The following is a 19,801-nucleotide window of genomic DNA, read 5'->3' as shown; positions in this document are numbered from 1 at the left end:
CTACTTCGCTATTCACTTGAATCATTAGTCGAATTCTCTTTGATTCATTATCAATATTTATAAAGTATTCATGAGAAAATGAAATTCAATAAATTCCATTTCTTCATTTCAACAAATGAATAGATCAGCGCGCGCGAGAGCGCGCGCATAGATCTTGTAAAATATAACTTCAGCCCGATACCACGCAGGGAGTAGAGCGTACTGCAAGCACGAAACAAGTGGTTGGGGGGGAGCTTCTGGGTTTGTTCGGTAGGTGCGTTGTGGTCTTGAGTAGATCGGGGTTGGGCATCTGTCGATAACCGCAGTTTTTTACATGACGTAAAAAACCCGTAATTTCCGAGGGAATCGATGTTGGAATCGCAGTTTTACGGTCCTAGGGACATAAAATAATATTTTATGACCCAAGTACCGAGAACTGCGTTCTAACCGAACAAAGTGAAGTTAAAATTCGTGGTTTATCTGTCCTCGGGACATAATATACTATTTTTTATGATATTTATGTGTCCAATTGGGACAGCTAATTACCGATGGCGGCGCTCGTTTTATGGAGATATTAATATCTCCATTCGTTTTATACAACATAGATTAATATGGCAAGTAAATACCCAGCTATTAAGTTACTGCCATTCTTCTTTTCTCGATTTGCATTCATGATATTAAATAAATTTCTACTATCCAGGGAACAATTTTTACGGATGCCATCTAAAAGTCCCCAGCAAGACCGGTAAATATCCGGAAATTTACCGGTAAATCGTTATAACGAATCGTAAATTTAACGGTCTTGCTGGGGACTTCTAGATGGCATCCGTAAAAATTGTCCCCTGGGTAGTAGAAATTTATTGGATATCATGAATGCAAATCGAGAATAGATGACAGCAACTTAAGTACTACATTGCAATTGCAATGTAGGCTCAATACTACTGAAGTCCCCCAACAGGACACACCGTCCGTTTACATCAGTTGTTAGATTATGTGTGATTTTTTAAAGAGTTATCTTTTATTTTATTTTCAAGTCATTAATATTCAAAGTAATTTTTCATACATGGACTCTGATGAGGATTTTTCCACTTAGCATAAGACTATATTATCAACGCAGATGGTGCCGCAGTTTTGGAGTAACGTAACATCTCTATAACTCAACAAGGAAATTTACAAGAATACTATAAAAATTAATATATAATCCGCCTGTAAATCTAAACATCCTGAAAAAATTGTGTTACTTACCAACGCTGGAGTATAACAACGTCAGAAGAATTCGAACGTGATATTTCACGTTCATATTCTTATTTTCAGGGGAATCCCATGAGGAAATGGCGTCAGTCCCTTCAAAAATTAGGGCGCCACATCCCCATTTTTCGATGACTCTATGATGTCCCAGCGTTGGTGGGAAAAACACTAACTTTGGAAATATTTTTCTCGCAGTGTATGTGAAATTGTAAATTCGAGATTGATGTTTTTTTATTGGTATGGCATTGATGAAATTTTCATCATTCACTTTTTCCGAACGAAATACTTTCGCCCCGCAATTATTCTTTATTCAACGAGGTGTGAGAGAACGGATTCCCTATGAATATTTGGAAATTTCATAATTTCTTTATGGATTCACCGACAGGAATCATAATTTAGGATAGATCTAGAGTCTCTTTCAATCGTTTAGTATTCAATCAGTTGTGCTATCATCCGGTGTGCTGGATCCTTCTCTTGAAGATTCTGAATTGGAAATCGACGCTTCTTCTGCATCCGGAAGGTCACCATTGTCCGGTGAAGTGGGCGACGATGGGCGGGAGGATGATTGATGAGATCTATTGGGGCGCCGATAATTCGTTTGTCTCGAGCTTTTCTGAATTCCTACCGTTATTGGATGCACTGCTCACAGGGGAAGGAAATGGCTAGATAATTTATTCCAGTATTTAAGGCAATAATTCAGTAAATGTTTAATAGAAAATATTCTATAGAAAAAATCAAAGCAATTTGATTGTTCTGTACAACTTATTCTATTGAGATATTTCGTATAAAAATTCGTCGCCTCAAATTTTCATTTTTTTGTCTCTTTCAATGAAAAGAATAAGAGAAATTGAGTGGAAATAACTAGGTGATTTCTTCCAGTATTTGAGGCAATAGTTCGGTAGAAGTTCAATAGAAAATATTCTATACAAAAAAAATCAATAGAATTTTATTTTTCTGAACAATTTATTCTGTTGAGATATTTCGTATATAAATTTCTTTAAATTTTCAAAGTTTTTTTGTTTGATTCTTTGAATGAAAAGAAAAAAAAATGAAGTAAAAATAACTTGGAAAATTGTCTCAATAGAAAAAATTACATAGAAAGATGAAATTCTATTGATTTTTTCTATAAAATAGTTTCTATAGCACATTCTATAGTAAAAAAAGGCGCCGTAAAATTCCGAAATCACTTCATTTTGCAATTATCTCTCGATACAAAAAGACCACAAACCTTTCTCGACCATTTCCCATCGACGGCCGGAAGATTTTCCCTCTATCCACGCTTTCTCCCCCTTTTTACGTTTTTTCTCGGGAACGCGATGCCTGGATTTGAAGAATTTCCTGCCTGGCATCAGCTCATTCGGATCCTGCGCTGAATTTTCCCTCTCCTTTACCCTTTTAGCTACAACTGCTTCCAGATAATCTATTGAGGGAGAAGGAGAACTTGGTCTGCATTCAGACTGACCCATTTTCACTCACTTTTTATACACCAATCTATTTCATTCGATAAACGAAAATGAATATTAACGAGAATGATTGTGGAAAAATATCTGATTTACTTGTGTCACATCTTAAGTTCATATCCCAATTACTGCGCCTCGAAATTGGTCGATCGGAATTCAAAATATTTACATAGTTCTGCGTTTGTCAATCGGAGAAAAAAATCTATTCAAATGTTTACTGATCAGAGAATTTCTCTGCTTATTGTTCTGTTCGAAATCATCGAAATAAAACCGCAAAGTTTGTTTATTTTTACTTTGTGGAATAACTGGTATCAGCGGAAATTATTCATTGATTATTCGGACGTAGGAAAACAGGGAAATAGGCTGTCAAATTCAGTGGCAGGCTGGAATAGTGGAAAATCTGTTGGTGGAAAAAATAGTCCACACCCCCAAGATGTGTTAAAACCCACCTAGCTTAACAATTTCCCTTGGTCTATTTTTTCCGTAGTGCATTCTTTCCGGGATCCTGATTAAATTTAAAACACATGAGAAATTGCTTTCGTCACAACGTAGTCAATATATTGTTTGCTAATAAATTAGCAATTTATAGAAAAAAAAATTAGCCGTTTACCCCCGAATGAAATCACTGTGATGATGTATTTTTAATTGAATTCAGAATTGCCCCAACATCGGCATCCTATATTTCCCCAACATTGCGCCAACGTTGACAGACAACATTGCACCAACATTGCGCCAATGTTGGCAGACAACATTGCCCCAACGTTGGCAGTCAATATTGCCCCAACATTAACATCCTACATTGCCCCAACGTCGACATCCAACATTGCCCTGCCGTTAAAATTTTTTACCGTTCCCTGAATATTGGTATTAAAATAAATTTGTTCAACAGCTGATGCAATTAATCTCATGATTGAACTCGGTGGGAAAGACGGCACCGAGAAGAATATTTTAAATCACAATTGGATTCATTTAAACAATTGTTTTTTCATTTGAACACTGTTTTTTTGACGAATACAATGCTTCCATTCGGAAGCCAAAAACTCTGAAAATCCAATTAAACATTCCCCTCATTACCCGTCGATTTCCTCATTATCCCAGATCCCTGCCAAAACGCTTGACGCAAGTATCTATCGAGGCTGCTATTTTCACTCCCCACGTATAGTATAGATACTGGATGACTGTCGATCCTCACCCTCGCCAAAATTTATAATCACACAGACAGAAACCCTCCATCAACAATCGAATTATCCAACACATCATTACGTTCATCACCTCGTTTTTATTCATCATCAATAAATCCTCAACAATTATACAAAGGTAAAAAATTAAATATCAGAAATATATAATCGATTACGACGATTGCATCGTCTGAGCGAGTTGAGATCCCTTCGTTACAACGGTTTCCACCGACCAATTATTAACAATGTAAATAATTCTGTTGGCATGGGGTAAAACGACTCAAGTCCACGAACTAAATTTGCATTCACGATTTGAAATATGAAATGAAACTTCTCGTCTGGAAGGTTTTTAGTAGAGAATTTAAGGAACTCTACGCGTGGAAATGATTCATTGAAAAACTTATTGCATTCTCTAAAATACATTGAATTGAATTTCTATTGAAAATCCTGCCGCTTTCACGCGCGTTTCTGAACATAAAATTTTTGTGGGAAAAATCCATAGATTTGCATCTTATGCAATTCATAAATTTTCTATCGAAATTCCTTAACACAAATCCGTGTTTTGTCTTTCTTTCATTAGAAAGTTCAAGTAAAAGATCTTGGAAAATTTAAGCCGAGAAATTTCTATAGAACGAGACTCAGCAGAATGAGTTGTATAGAGAAGTCAAAGTTATTTATTTCTCCCATGCGATATTTTTAATTGAACATTTCTATTGAAAAAACCCCGCAGTGAGATTGCGGAATTTTCAAATAGATTCGGCGAAAAATCAATAGAATTTTCAATAGAAATCCAACAAAAATTCAATTTTTGTTGAATTTCTATTGGATTGGTTGAGAATTTTTTTTCTATTTTCCAATAGAATAGAATTCTCTAGACAATGGACTAGGCTTTAATGAATTTGCGATGAAATCATCCCAAAATACAATTCTCACCCTCCAATTACCAACGAATTCATCTTCTCTGCGAGTACTTTATCCCCTGCAAGAAAACCCTATTCCCTTCTATTTCTCGGAAAATTTTTACCTCTCGAGATGATCTTAAAACCATCCGAAAAAATCTTCCCACGATCCTTCCCAAACGATCACCCCTTCCTGAACCCGTTTTACCCCGTTTCAGACCCGAACAATAAACCCCCGTCATCAAAAATAGCTCAGACCATCCGAAAAATCCGAACAGCATTACAAATATTAATACTCCAAAAAATTTCGAAAAATATCAATCTCCCTGGTATCACAATCTATGGACAATAACTGTATAAAGAGCGTTTCACATACAATAACAGAGGAGCATTCAAATATTACGTCACTAGGCAATCATGCGCACTGTCGCGCGCGACCACCTTCAAGTGAGCGCTGTAACGCACAATAGCATCCTCGTAGTCATGGAAATCATTGATTGATCCATCAACCAATCGCCAGGCGAATAAAAAGTTGACAATCAAAACAATCATTCATTGTTAATCAACTTTATAAAAAAGGATACGATCAGGGGGGGGGTCTGTAGATGGTGACCCCCACGACCCTTATTCTGACCTTTATTTTGACCCCTATGACCCTTACTTTCTGACTCTTGGTTTTTGTTCTTTCAGTTCTGACTCTTAATTTTGGACTCTTAATCTCGAGTACCAAATTTTCATCACCAGAAGTCGATTTGGATTTTTATACAATATATAATATAGAGACTAAACTATGTAGTACAGCTAGTTAGAATTTTTTTCAATAGCTGAGAAATACATTCGAAAGATGGAAACAATCGTAAGAAAAACCTGGTTTCTTAAGGGTTCCATAACTGGCCCATTGACAATATTCCAAAGATTCACAGAGGCATGTCAAAATGCTCCGATGGCAATATTTAATAAGTTCCGAAATGTTCAAAGAACATCGTATAAACATTTCATTATTCACCTAATCCTTTGCCTTCTTCTTCGAATTAAAAAAATTAAATCTACTATAAAAATGTCTTCTTCGAATTAAAAAATGTTTATTATTAACCTAATCCTGTGCCTTCTTCTTCGAATTAAAAAAATTAAATGTTACGAAAAAACCGAGAAAAATCGCAACAAGTAATTTCATTGTTGACCTATAATCCATTGCCTTCTTTTTATTTTTTAAATTAACTTTTATGAAAAAACTGAAAAACTCGCAAAAGGTAATATACAAGGGGTTGATATTTGCGACAGGGTCTAAAGTTTCCAAAGACGCGTAACGTAATATTTGAATGGCCCCAGCAGAGTGTTATGCCAAACGTGTTGGTCTAATGCTAGTAAAAATCATAAAGAAGGTAGCGATGTAACGACTGCGGAAGCTGCAGAGACCTGACGACCTTGGGGAGTTTAGTTCCGCAGGTTTTCCGAACAATAAGTCGACACTGATGCGTCAGGGGGAGAGGGGTCCTGGCGGCCTCCATGACAAGAGCCCTCTGGGCATCGGTGAGGCTGCTGGACCTCCTGATCATGCAGGGATCGAAGCTCTCCGCAGCCTCCAGCAGGGCCCTCAGCAGTCGCGGTTTGTCCGCGGTGTTCTGCAGGGAGTTGAGGATCCCATGGGGATCCCTGAACTGCGTCTTGATGACCACTCGTGCCCCGTACTTCAGGAGGAGGCTCACCACCTCCACCGAGGGGTTCTCGTTGGACGCCACGTACTCCGCGAGGACTGGGCGCAGCGCCGGACCCTCGTCACTCCTGATGACTAGGTTCGGGTCCGCGCCGCGCTCCAGGAGCATGCTCAGCACCTCCAGGCGGTTCGGGATGTTGTCCGCACAGGCCACGTGCAGCGGAGATCCGATTATCGGGGACGAGGCGTTCACGTCGGCACCTGGGGGACCGAGAATCATCACTGTTTTGGGGGAAAGAGGGAATTTCGCGGGATAATAAACTGCGGCAGACGTGGGACGGAAATAGAATTATGATTGGAAAATTCGGCTTCTATTTTTGAGTCGCATTCGCGGTGGAAAAATAGAGGTTGTGAATGGAGCTCGAGGGGAGACTCGGGTTTAANTTTTTTTTTTTTTTTTTTTTTTTTTTTTTTTTTTTTTTTTTTTTTTTTTTTTTTTTTTTTTTTTTTTTTTTTTTTTTTTTTTTTTTTTTTTTTCCTGAGGCCCGACGGCTTAGCGCATTGGGTAAAGCCGCTGCCTCACGTGCGCAAGGTTCCGAGTTCAAATCCCGGTCGGACATAATGGTAAGATCTAACCATTTTAAAGTCTTGATCATCATCGCAATATACTCAGCCGAGTCGAAGCGATGTAAAATAACAATAAAAAAAAGAGGTTTATTTTGATTGTATCTAGGGGAGAGATGTGGCGAGATTTATTGGAAGGAAATTTTTTTGTGAAATGCAGAGCCTGTCGTTTGGTTTTCCTTGAGCAAACGTAGTTCGTAGTTCAAAGTTTAGAAGAGATATCGAAACATTTATTTCGTCCTGTCGGGCGCAAAGTACACATTTCCATCTTCAAATCTGTTTTCCGTATTGCTCTTCACTTTTCCTCGTTCGGGGATTGGTATTAACCCTTCCGCGAACTCGTAAAAGTGAAAATTACTACCGAAAAATATCGTTCACGACCAGTGCTATGGGGTTTTTTACTCGCGTGGGGTTGGCGTCGGAGCCGAACGCGAGGACTGGCCAACCACACGAATAAAAAAAACTATGACATTAGCTGTGAACGATATTTTTCCGCAGTGATTTTCAGTTTTACGAGTTTGGAGAATGACCAATACCAATCCCAGGACGAGGAAAAGTGAAGGTCAGTACGGAAAAAGGAGTAATGGAGTTAAGGAGTCCTTCATTTTACTTTCCGTGATTAGAATAATATTTTTGGCCCCGGTGTAGACGCAAAATAAGATTGCCCTCCACAGATGTACCGAATGAATTATTATTACAATTCATCAAGAATGGAACAACATTGCTGTAGAATGCTAGCAAATTTGTTACCAATTCTAGAATTATAATCCATCGACGATAAGTTCAAGCAATTAATTTTCGATGCTGATTGTGCATGCATTTTTATATTTGGTCTGTTCTATTGTTCGTTTTTCAATAAATCTTTATTTATAGAAATGAAAATCAATTTACCAGCTTCGAGGAGCATCTCCACGATGATCGGATCCCCTTTGAGGATTGACAGATCCAGAGCCGTTGGTTTTTGATAGTCCGGCCCCAGATCAAGCCTCGCGCCTTGTTTCAACAACAAATTGATCACTGTCGTATCACCACCCAGAATCGCATAGTGCAGAACAGTCCTGTAGTCGTGTCTGGCATCAGCCATTGCATTAACATCTGCTCCGTAGCTCAGTAGTAAAAGCACCGATGCAATACCCTAAGAGCGGAATTTAGTAGTGAAGTGGTGGAACGTAACAGAAAGGACGGAAGAAATTCCTCCCAACTTGTCGAATATGAAATCTTCTCAGTAAAAGGAGACTTCGTATGAAAAGATCTGATAGAAAAACCTGGCGAATTCGCTAGACAAGTCGAACAAGTCGATAGAATTAGATTTTTCTATACAACTTATTGTATTGAGATATTTTCTATAGAATTACCTCGGCTCAAATTTTCCAAGTTTTTTGTTGGATTTTCTTGATGAGAAGAAAAGAAAAGTAGAATGAAAAAAATTGAAAATTTGAGCTGAGGAAATTCTATAGAAAATATCTGAAATTATATAGAAAAATCGAATTCTATTGAACATTTCTATAGAATCGGCCAAATCTAGGGATAGCCATCAATATTAAATTTCGTTAATATTAAAAGCATTTGCTAATTACATGAATAAAGGTTTAAATATACTCACCAAAATCTAAAAATTATATAATACTGATAATTTAAATTCCTGATTAATGATGAATTCAGTAGTGAAGTGGTAAACCGGTATAAGTCGATTTTGACTATTGCCCAGTTTTCAATAAATATCTCAAAATCTAAGGGAAATAGCAAAATTTTTGTCATAACCTTTTTTGTACAGCAAATTGAGAGCTACAAAAAAGGAAATTACAACAATTTCACCATTTCCCTTAGATTCCGAGATATTTATTGAAAACTGGCCAATAGTCAAAATCGACTTATACCGGTTTACCACTTCGCTACTGAATTAAATATTTGATAATATAAACCTGTAAATTTTCCATTAAGTAAATATTTCCAACTTCTTAAAAGGGATCATCGATTGACCGAATAATCGGCAATTTTCCTACCTAAGTTATTGATTAATAAAATAGTTCAAAATTTGAATATTTAAATAGATGGTTACTTGAATAATTAAAAATTTAAGAGTGATATTAACTAAATGACGGCTTCAAAATTTAACGGTAATTATGATTTATGAATATGGCTATCCCTGCCAAAAACTAATAGAAAGTTCAATAGAAATCCAAAAGAATTTGCTAACGCACTCGCTAGGTTCTTCTATTAAATTTTTTCGTGCGGGGGAAAATACCGAAGGATATTTTTCGTATGAAATATCTTCAGTTATGAAACAGCTTTGCTTTCAGCGATCTCTCATGGAACGAATGCTCTTCAAGAGGAACTCACAATTAGGGGAAAATTTATGTTTGCGTTAAACCACTGAACTCAATTAATAGTTTAGGATTTGGTCTAGACTCTAGGTCTGTGGCTCATTAAAGGTTAATGATTAATGTTTGGAGATTAATAATAAGTCAAGGCTCACTTGTGGCAATCTGGCGGCCTTCATCAGCGGTGTGAGGCCAGCCCGGTCCCTCGTGTTCGGCTGAGCTCCAAATGCCAACAACAACTCCATACAGTCCAGATCCAGTGGCGATACTAGATTTATTTCCGAACCGAAGAAGTAGCGCTTGTTTGGATTAGCGCCAGCCTCCAGGAGTGTTCGGGCCACTTCTATGTGACGATTTCGCAGGGCAAGACGGAGGGGCTCATCACACAACATTGTTCTTCAATCAAGATGATCATCAAAATTATTAGAACAGGGGAGACGAGTGTTGAAATTGGAATGAGTCAAATCAATTCGAGGATATGTTTTTTGTAATATCCCCGGATCTGAGGCATGGAGGGCCATCAATCTTCCGATTCTTCAATACACGGAGAGAAATGTTCAGTAAAAATTACGAAACTCATAATTCACTCGCCAATTACGGAATCGACTTGGAAAACTTAAGTGACGTCATTGTAATTTTTTACAGGAGATTCAGATAAAGATTACGGAACGCTCCGGAAAAATTCCGTGACAGTTCCGTAAAATTTCCTACAACCACATTTCGCTCCGGAATTACGGAAAAGATACGTAATTTGTATTGAATATTTCTCTCAGTGTATTAAGGGGAGACTTATGTGAGTTTTAAAAGTCGTGGGTTATTGACGTGAGACTTTTCATACGTTGAAGATCGATTATATAGATTTGATTACGAATAATTAGTGCAAAAAAAATTTTTTTATTGTTCGGGCATGACCGTCATATGACGGGTCATGTGACGCATTTGCATCTCTAGTTATACCACCGCACCGTGCCTACCTTCCGAAATTTTTGGGCGAGCGTGTTCCGAAGCGGTCACCCATCCAAGTACTAACTATGGTAGTTTTATTCAGTAGCGAAGCGGTAAACCGGGTCAAGTCAACTTAGCTCTACGCTGAGTTTTCGAGGAATATCTCTAAATTCAAGAGAAATAGTGAAATTTTCATTATAACCTTTTTTGTAGAGCGAATTGAGAGCTATAAAAAAGGTTATTACAAAAAAGTTTCTATGTTCTTTAGGTTTCGAGATATTCATTGAAAACTGACCAATAGTCTAAATCGACTTAAATCGGTTTACCGCTTCGCTACTGTATTGTTTTATTGTTTTATGGGATACCTTGGAAAAAGCTCCCCGGTGTCTTCCCGATGATCAACCTTCGCCCCGGCCTTGATGAGAAGCTTGACGAGATCCAGGTACCCATGCTCAGCAGCAAGATGCAGAGCTGAGTATCCGCACTCGTCAGTGGCGTCGATATCGGCACCACGTACGATAAGCAGCTGTGCTGCATCAGCATATTTCTGCCAAATAGCATAGTGGAGTGGCCTCAATCCCTGAGTGACTGCATCATTTGGTTTAGCACCACAAGCCAGAAGTATCCTTATCTCATCTAGTGATTGCATGCGAATTATTGAGTCTGCAAGCTCCCGCTGCAACGGGTTTGCGATGCACTCGGTGGGCATCTAAGGGAATCAACACGTCTCTAAATAATTTTCCATCCATTTCATCGGAGCTTCTCGAATTTGAAGTAGAGAGGAAAACATTTTTGACGAAAAATAATGAAAGGAGATGATTTGCAAAAAAAATCCTTCCGCAAATATTTTTCGAGATAAAATCTCGGGGGTTCACCGGAACAATTGCTCTCTGAACATTTTAACGTCAAGTTTTTTCTATTGCTCATGAAATTTTCTGTAAAAAGTCTTGTCAATTTTTATTTTGTGAATAAAGGTTTTAGAAAATTATTACAATTTTTACAATTATTATCATTATTTTCTGAATGAAAATTTTATGAAAAACGTAGTGCAGTCGATAGATAATTCGATTGGAAATACTTTTTTTGGTTTATCAATTAAAAGATTACGCAGTTATTCTGTGATTTTTTAATGATATATTAGATAGAAATCTTTAATTTAAAAAATCTAATCGATTTTGATAGTTTTACGCAACTTATTCAATTAATATTGTTTTATCGTAATTTCTTCACAATCAGAAATTTTCTACATTTCAGTGCACTCGATACAAAATTCGACTGGAAATACTTTTTTTGGTTTATCCAACTAAAAGATTACGCAGTTATTCTGTGATTTTTTAATGATATATTAGATAGAAATCTTTAATTTAAAAAATCTAATCGATTTTGATCGTTTTACGCAACTTATTCAATTAATATTATTTTATCGTAATTTCTTCACAATCAGAAATTTTCTACATTTCTTGATTGAATTTTTCAATGAGAGCAGAGATAATGGTAGATTTTATCATTAGGGCCAGAAAGTATTTTATGGTACAAGTGAAAAAAGGGCACTTGTATGCACGCTTCGCGCGCAAAAAAACCGCCTTTTTCTCACCAGTATCATAAAATATCGTACAATACATATGAAAAAATGTACTTCCTGACGAGTGTTATTACAGACTTCGCCTTCGGCTCGACCTGTAACCCTCACACTTGTTATAAACTACTTTTTTCACTTGTATCGTAATATGCTATTCTGACGACTAAGTTCACACGATTTCTTCATTTTACCTCCCTACAAATGCGACGGGTTTTTCACGAGTGTGAAGCTGCCCATAACATAATGGATAAATAGATAATTAGTCCAATTTTGTTCTCAGTTTTTAGTTGATCCAGTAGAAAAAATCGCGAACTCAATTTGTGGCGAAAATAGTGCTTTTATTCGGGAGCGAAAGCTCATTTTACGCTAATATGTAACTCTAAAAACCCATTGAACCGAATTTTTAAAGCCAAAATGTAATTGATTCCGATGATCATTTCTCCATTGATCGTTAAAAATCGATTTTCGAAGAAATATCTCACAAACAATTTATAGGCTGTCACTCACCGACGAGTGATGCCATTCCCGCCATATTTTGATAGAATCAAGGAGGCCTTGACATCGATTTTGTTTAATAATCAATAATGGCCTGTATAAGTCTCTTAGTACTGAACGACCCTATGGCAAAATGTAAAAAAAACTTTTTCAAAGAATAGTATATTTCGTTACGAGTGCGGAAAAGTGTTTTTTGGCTCGTGGGAGGTTTATAGCACGAGCCGAAGGCGAGTGATACAATCTCACGAGCCAAAAAACACTTTTCCCATGAGTATCGAACGATATTTTTCATCACAATGTGTCGAAAAGGGACGTTTTAGGCACGCGAGGCGTGCCTAAAAAGTTACTTTTTCGCACAGCGTGATGAAAAATGGTTTTCATTATCGTCGCCCAAATCCACTAGTTTCCGAGACATTTACAAAAAACTAATTTCATCATTAAGTGTGAAATCACATTATGCCTATTTCAAAAATTCTCAAAAAGTATGTTTTGAAATTTTGGAAACAAAATCACGCACGAAAAAATTTAATGGAAAACCCTAGCAAATTCGCTAGACAATTCTGTGGAAATGCTCGATGGAAAATATTCTACAGAAAAAGTCAATAGAATTCGACTTTTCTGTACAACTTATTCTATTAAGATATTTTCTATAGAATTTCCTCGGCTCAAGTTTTCTAATTTTTTTCACGAAATCGGTACGCACGCGCCGTCTCATCCCCGCACGTAGTGGCGCTTCGACGCGGAGATTTTCGAGATATTTCGAGATCGATTTCCTTTCTCCTTTTTACGATAGGAAGATTTCATTTTTTCATCACGAAAATGAAATAAAATAACTTAGAAATTTTGAACGCAAAAAATTCTATAGAAACTAGAATGAGTTGTATCGAAAACTCGAATTCTATCGACTTTTTATATAGAATATTTTCTATTGAACATAATAATGGAATCGATAAAAAACAAATAGGAAGTTCAATAGAAATTCAATAGAAATGTCCCCCGAATTCGGTAGGTTTTTCTATTAAATTTTTTCACACATGACTGTTGAGGAAAAAAAAGAGAAACTACGGTAGCTCGTGAATAAAAAAACAATATGAATATTTATGTAAAATGTTTTTTCATAGAATCTCAATGGACTCAAATTGAAGGCTAGAAGCTATAATTATAAAAATGGGAAATTTTCGTTAATTACGTAGTTATTTCAGTAACAAATCAGTAGCGAAGTGATAAAACGGTTTAAGTCGACTCATCTCCCAGTTGAGTTTTTGCGGAATATTTCCGAATCTAAGAGTGATAGCGAAATTTTCGTAATTACATTTATTGTAGTGCTCAACCGGCTCTACAAAAAAAGTTATAACAAAAATTTGGCTCCCTTAGATTCTGAGATATTCATTGAAAACTGGTCAATAGTCAAAATTGACTTGTACCGGTTTACCACTTCGTTACTGAAACAGACCTAATGTTTTGTTTCTACAGAAAATTGCATTATCTGTAGAAAATAATCTCTCGACATTTCCCCAAAACCCCCGAGTTTCCAAAATATTCGCAAAATAATTTCCTCAGACATTTTCGAAATTTATTTCCTTTCACTATTTTTTAACAAATACAAACAATAGTGAACATGATTGAGACATGAGACCTTTTATTGGTTTTTTGTCGATGAGCATGAAGATAATTACATTTCTCTAATTAAAACTTGCCAGAAGAATCGATATGAGTGAACGCGAGTGACGAGAACTCCACAAACTCATGATAACACGAATTAATTAAACACGATGGATTTATTTATTTTCTGTTGAAATCTCTCACGAAATTTTCCCGAAGGCGTTTCAGCAACGTCAGTTCTCTCTCTAATTGCCAGCACCACGCTAACGTCCTATTTATTCGGCTCAGTCAAAGGGTAAAGCTATTTCTAATCATCTCTCATTTATTCAACCATCAAAAACTCTATCGCAATATGTATTAAATAATCGAATGAACAAGAAAAATTAGAATAAGTTTTAAATAATCAACGATAAAATGAATAATTACTAGAGGGATGATCAACGTGCATTTTTCATGCATTTTTATTCACTCAATAATTAAATACGCACTTCAGTTGAACGAAATAACGTTAAGCGAGCGTAAGAAACCTGCAATGGAATAAAATAAAAAATAATTTAAAGTGGTAAAATCAGAGTAACAACTAATTTTAGAGCAAAATGTCAAAAAATGTTTTCTGCGGAATATTAAATTCTCTACAAAAAAGATTTTCTGACATTTTTTCCTGGCATCACTCACTTTCGCGATAATCACAAATTAAATTTACAAATTCGACTTGAAAATTGAACGCACTACTTTGCCAATATCTCCGGAACTACTAGGTTTAGCAGAAAATGTCAAAAGATATTCTTTAAAGATAATTTAATTTTCTACAAAAAATATTTTATGACATTTTATTTTAAAACTACGCATTTCCGAGATATTCGCAGCCTCAAATACTGTGTCATCGTTAGAACTGTAAGTCTCGTAAAATAGTTAAAAATTGTAAAATCAGAAGAAGAAAGGATTTTAGAGAAAAATGTCAAAAAAACTTTTCCGCAGAAAATTAAATTCTCTACAAAAAATATTTTCTAACGTTTTTTACTGGGACCACTCACTTTCGCGATAATCGCAAATTAAATTTAAAAATCCTACTTGAAAATTGAACGCACTACTTCGCAAATATCTCCGGAACTAGTAGATTTAACGGAAAAAGTCAGCAAACCTTCTTTGAAGACAATTTAATTATCTACAAAAAATCTTTTATGACATTTTCTTCCAAACCCACTCATCACCGAGATGATCGCTGCCACACTATGTCAAAAATCGCCTGACGGTCACAGTCCCAATTGAAAATTATCCAATACATAAAAACAAAAACTGCGTCATCGTTAGAATCGTAGGTCTCGTAAACCAGTCCAGAATAATCCCAATGAGAATTGTAAATTTTTGGAACTTATGCCAACTGCTTAATACGCAGTATTCCGCGGGTTCCGCGCGTTGCACTTTTTCACTAAAATAAATATTCATCATTCCCCAAAACAAAACAAACGCCCTCTCGAAATGAGCCCATCACAACGACCCAATAATCACTCCCTCCGTAAAAAATTAAGAATAACCGATCGGAAACTAAAGCGAAAGGCAATTGTTGTTCAAATCAATCCGTTTAATTTCATTTATAAAACACATGTCCTTTGATATCAATGAAAAGAATCATGAGCCGCTGCCAAAGCTCAGAAATACGTTGCACTCACTATTTAAAAATAAATTCATATTACATGTGATCATATACACGATTAGGACAATCACAATTCCGTCACATCGATCGATAATCAATGAAAATAGCCGAAATAATCGCGATATTCGAATGCTCCCGCATTTTCCCGATCGACAATGTCATTTCTTCACTACAGGGATCGTCGATCGATGACGGAACGATCATCGATCAAAGGGCCAATCAATAATCCACGGATTCTTTGTTCTGTCCATTCTGATCCGATCATGTGCATCAATCATAACTGTTTACTTACTTCGAATACAGTACGATGCTCCAGCATGTAGAAATCGTGTTATGAACTGCCTTCTTCGACGGAAACACGGTCCTATTTAAAGCCATAGAACCTCAGTATACCGCCAAAAATAACACAAAGAGAGATGATGATGTCGAAGGAGCTTGCGCATCAAATCTTCAACTTCACGTGGTTTTTTTTTTCGTCGGTCTCACATGTAATGTTGCAATTATTCATCTATTCGGGGTTCATTTGGATATGGAAATGCTGATGAGGATGATGAGTATTTAATAAGTTTCTTCAGAGATTCGTCGTGTCGTGTGGGGGGAGGGGAGGAGAGCCAATGGGCGCGTGCAAAGTGGGTTTGACGATTATTTTTGGGGACTGCGGAGAGGGGAAGGGTCTAGGGGAAAATGTCAAAAGAGAGGTCTTTGGGGAATTTCGAGGGCTACGAAGAATGTCTCTGGGTTCTTGATGGAAACCTAGAAATTGGGGAGATATTTGCGGAAGGGGAAGGTGGAATTTTGAGGATTTACGGAGAAACAAATTCTAGAGAAGTTCACGAGAACTTTTATTTTTTTTAGAGGGCCACGAGGAATCTTATTTCATCAGTTGTGTGGAAAGGGAAATTTTAGACACCCTTCGCGTGCCTAAAACGTCCCTTTTCCACACATTGTGATGAAAAATATCGTTCGATACTCGTGGGAAAAGTGTTCTTTGACCCTTGGGCGGGTAGCACTCGCCTTCGGAGAGCGCTGCAGTCCTCCCATGCGTCAAAAATACTTTTCATCACAGTGTGCGAAAAAGTAACTTTTTAGGCACCCTTCGCGTGCCTAAAACGTCCCTTTTCCACACTGTGATGAAAAATATCGTTCGATACTCGTGGGAGAAGTGTTTTTGGCTCGTGGAAGGTTTATAGCACGAGCCGAAGGCGAGTGATATAATCCCATGAGCCAAAAATAGTATATTGTGTTATTAGTACATAAAGTTCCACTTTTTCGCACGGGTAACACATCCTATTTTTTGTAATACCTCCGTAAGAAGTGCACTTTTCGAAGCGGTTTAGTGTGCGTAAAGCGGTTGTTTTCCGCACGGCGTACGGAAAGTGGAAGCTTTGCGCACGCTCTTGAAATTTACGCATTCGTGCACAAAGACAGGCACTTGAGTCCCACTGCCGTTTCGAACTGCGAACTCGGCAGATATCACAAAAATAGGATGTTACATGTGCGTGCGAAAAAGTGGATTTTTACCCCCTAGTATTGAAATAGTATATTTCGTTACGAGTGCGGAAAAGAGTTCGTGGGATTATATCACTCGCCTTCGGCTCGTGCTATAGACCTCCCACGAGCCAAAAAACACTTTTCCCACGAGTATCGAACGATATTTTTCATCACAATGTGTGGAAAAGGGACGGGAAGCGAGCCTAAAATAGTATTTTTCCGGCCTGTTGCGATGGGGTTTTTTACTCGTGTGGCGTTGGCCTCCGAGCCATAGGCGAGGGCTGGCCAACCACACGAGTAAAAAAACCCCATCGCAACAGCCTAGGAACAATATTTTTCTGCAGTGATTTTCAAGTTTTCGAGTTTGGGAAGTATGTAATACCAATGCCCAGACGAGAAATCGTGAGAAGCAGTACAGAAAAGTTACTTTTTCGCACAGTGTGATGAAATAGCACATTATGTCATCAGGCGATAAGTATTTATAAGCCGAGCCGAAGTCGAGGATTATAATCACATTAGTCGGATAATACTTTTATCGCCGGGTGACATACAATTTTCTATGTCACTGGGCCCGAAAAGCGAGATCTAACCGAGCGAAGCAAGGTAGCAATTGCGGTTTATGGGGCCCAGTACCGTAATATACTATTTTCGGGGTTAAAAAGAAAATAACAAAAAATATTAGTCAATTTTTTTTAGTGCAAAAAATATTTTCTGGGGTTATTCAATAAATTCAGTAGTTCTCTGAATATTCTCAAAATAGTCTAGATAAAATTTCGGGGTCAATTGCTTTTGTCAACAGCTCTGTCCAAATGATTCAGAAAAAGCATAAAAAAATATTTTCTGTAGCCCCTCAAATTTCCTATAAAAAATATTTTTTCTTAATGTTTCAAAAATAGTAATAAATTTAATGATTAAACATGAACAACTTAACATCGCTATTATCTCCGGAACTAATGGGTCCATAAAAAATACATAAAAAACTTTTTTGTAGCTCATTACATTTTCTACAAAAAACTTCTTCTGGCATTTTCCTCTAAACCCATTAGTTGGGGAAATATTTGTAAAATAATGTTAAAATCTATTTTCTAATAACACCGTTCCGAGAACTGAATCGGTAACACGCACAAAGCTCAAGCTCGTGCCAAAAAGTGTCGAGATCCAAGGTGAGGGAAATCCCCAGCCGCACTTCCCCCCCAGCTCAGGAGTCCACGTGTCTGGACCATCAAGATTCCCACAATTTCTGCTTTTTTCCTCTCCAGTATTTACGAGCGCAATTCCCTTTATTTTTTTCGTCTCCCACGAGTCCTTAACTGTCTTAACGTTGCGCCAACGGCACTCGTTTTGTTGTGGCACAAAGTGGTAAATAAAAATATGGATATAACTGCGTCGAAATTTCGGGACGATGACCTCGGTATGCTTCTTCCTTTTGGAACGCGAGCTTTTGGAGACAGTGAGAAAGGTCCGGGGAGTATTTTAGCCATGGTCATGGATATTATTGTACCATCAGGCGGTTTTACATTTTTATCCTCAAATTATACATTTCTTATATCTTTTGATTCATTTCTTATTTCGATACTTTTTTTTGTTCACTAAAAAAATTGATTAAAATTAATTAATTATAGTCTTATCTATTGGATAAATATGCCAGCATTTTTATTGATCAATGGAGTTTGGTAGTGGAGAATAGCGAAAAGAGACGAATTGAATCATTTTGTACGGTTTATTTGAAGAGTGTCTCGAGATCTGATGGGTTTAGTGGAAAATACCAGAATAGTATATTTGACCGCGCGGTCTGTGAGGTAACATTTTACGTACGCTGGGACAGAAATCTCTCTTCACACACATTGTGAAGAAAAACAGCAGGAGCTCGCTGTCGGCGAGCGCCCATCACCTCCCACAAATCAAAAAAACTTTTTTTGGAGCGTTTGACGCCATTTTTCATCACAATGCGTATGAAGTGCGTTACGCAGAGGGTGCGTAAATAGTAGTCACTAGTATTTCGGCACGAGGTGAACGTAGCAGCAGTAACAAAATAGTATATTTCGTTACGAGTGCGGAAAAGAGTTTTTTGGGACTCGCGTTCGGCTCGTGGTATAAACCCCCCACGAGCCAAAAAACACTTTTCCCACGAGTATCGAACGATATTTTTCATCACAATGTGTGGAAAAGGGACGTGCCCGAAGCGTGCCTAAAAAGTTACTTTTTCGCACAGCGCGATGAACAAGTAAATTTCAGGGCGAGTTCCATGGGGTTTTTTACTCGCTCGTGAGTGTCAAACCCTATTTTTCATCACAATGTGGGAAAAGTGGGATTTAGCGCGGAGCGTGGGTAAAATTTCGCTTCACGCACAAGTGATTGAATAGTACATTTCAACACTAGGCCGTAAGGAAGTTTTCTGGATCATATGAGGTAGAAAAGTTCCCACGGCCGTGTGTCGAACAATATTTTTTGTCATTAGGCCCGAAATATGCGATTTAACCGAGCGAAGCGAAGTTAAAATCGCGGTTTATCGGCCCTAGTGACGAAAAAGTGATGTTTGACGTGTGGTAGGTGAGTCCCGTTCGCCGGAGGCGCGTGCACCCTTCCACAGATAAAAGAACACTTTTTTCCACATGTATCGAACACTACTTTTCATCACAATCTGCCGAAAATGGGGTTATGCGCATGCGAAG

General features: G+C 37.4%; 1 protein-coding gene across 8 annotated transcripts; it reads right to left on the bottom strand.

Moving 5' to 3' along the window:
* Positions 1–3,946: 3,946 nt before the first annotated feature.
* LOC107039871 (putative ankyrin repeat protein RF_0381) lies at positions 3,947–15,991 on the bottom strand. Of its 8 annotated transcripts, none has more exons than XM_015259719.1 (6): positions 15,931–15,991; positions 14,473–14,511; positions 10,674–11,017; positions 9,519–9,759; positions 7,934–8,177; positions 3,947–6,679 (listed from the first exon to the last, which is right to left on the bottom strand). In XM_015259719.1, the coding sequence occupies exons 1-6, from the start codon at positions 15,955–15,957 to the stop codon at positions 6,126–6,128; spliced, it is 1,449 nt and encodes a 482-aa protein (XP_015115205.1). In that variant the 5' UTR covers positions 15,958–15,991; the 3' UTR covers positions 3,947–6,125. The 8 variants fall into 8 exon arrangements, with proteins under 8 accessions (XP_015115205.1, XP_015115213.1, XP_015115208.1 ...); XM_015259727.1 differs by having other exon boundaries at positions 10,674–10,855; XM_015259722.1 differs by having other exon boundaries at positions 14,411–14,511; positions 15,931–15,981.
* Between the last annotated feature and the right edge of the window lie 3,810 nt (positions 15,992–19,801).

Source organism: Diachasma alloeum, unplaced genomic scaffold (genome assembly GCF_001412515.2).
Source record: "Diachasma alloeum isolate Michigan unplaced genomic scaffold, Dall2.0 Dall_scaffold_00308, whole genome shotgun sequence".
Lineage (NCBI taxonomy): Eukaryota > Metazoa > Arthropoda > Insecta > Hymenoptera > Braconidae > Diachasma > Diachasma alloeum.
The sequence above is the reverse complement of the archived record's forward strand: the minus strand, read 5'-3'. Positions and strand labels throughout refer to the sequence as shown.

Coding starts and splice junctions, on each gene's coding strand:
- LOC107039871 (XM_015259719.1), bottom strand. CDS start 15,957: ATGCTGGAGCATCGTACTGTATTCGAA. Junction 11,018..14,472: donor CGTTATTTCGTTCAACTGAA/GTGCGTATTTAA, acceptor TGATTCCCTTAG/ATGCCCACCGAGTGCATCGC. Junction 6,680..7,933: donor GGAGATGCTCCTCGAAGCTG/GTAAATTGATTT, acceptor TCGGTCCCCCAG/GTGCCGACGTGAACGCCTCG.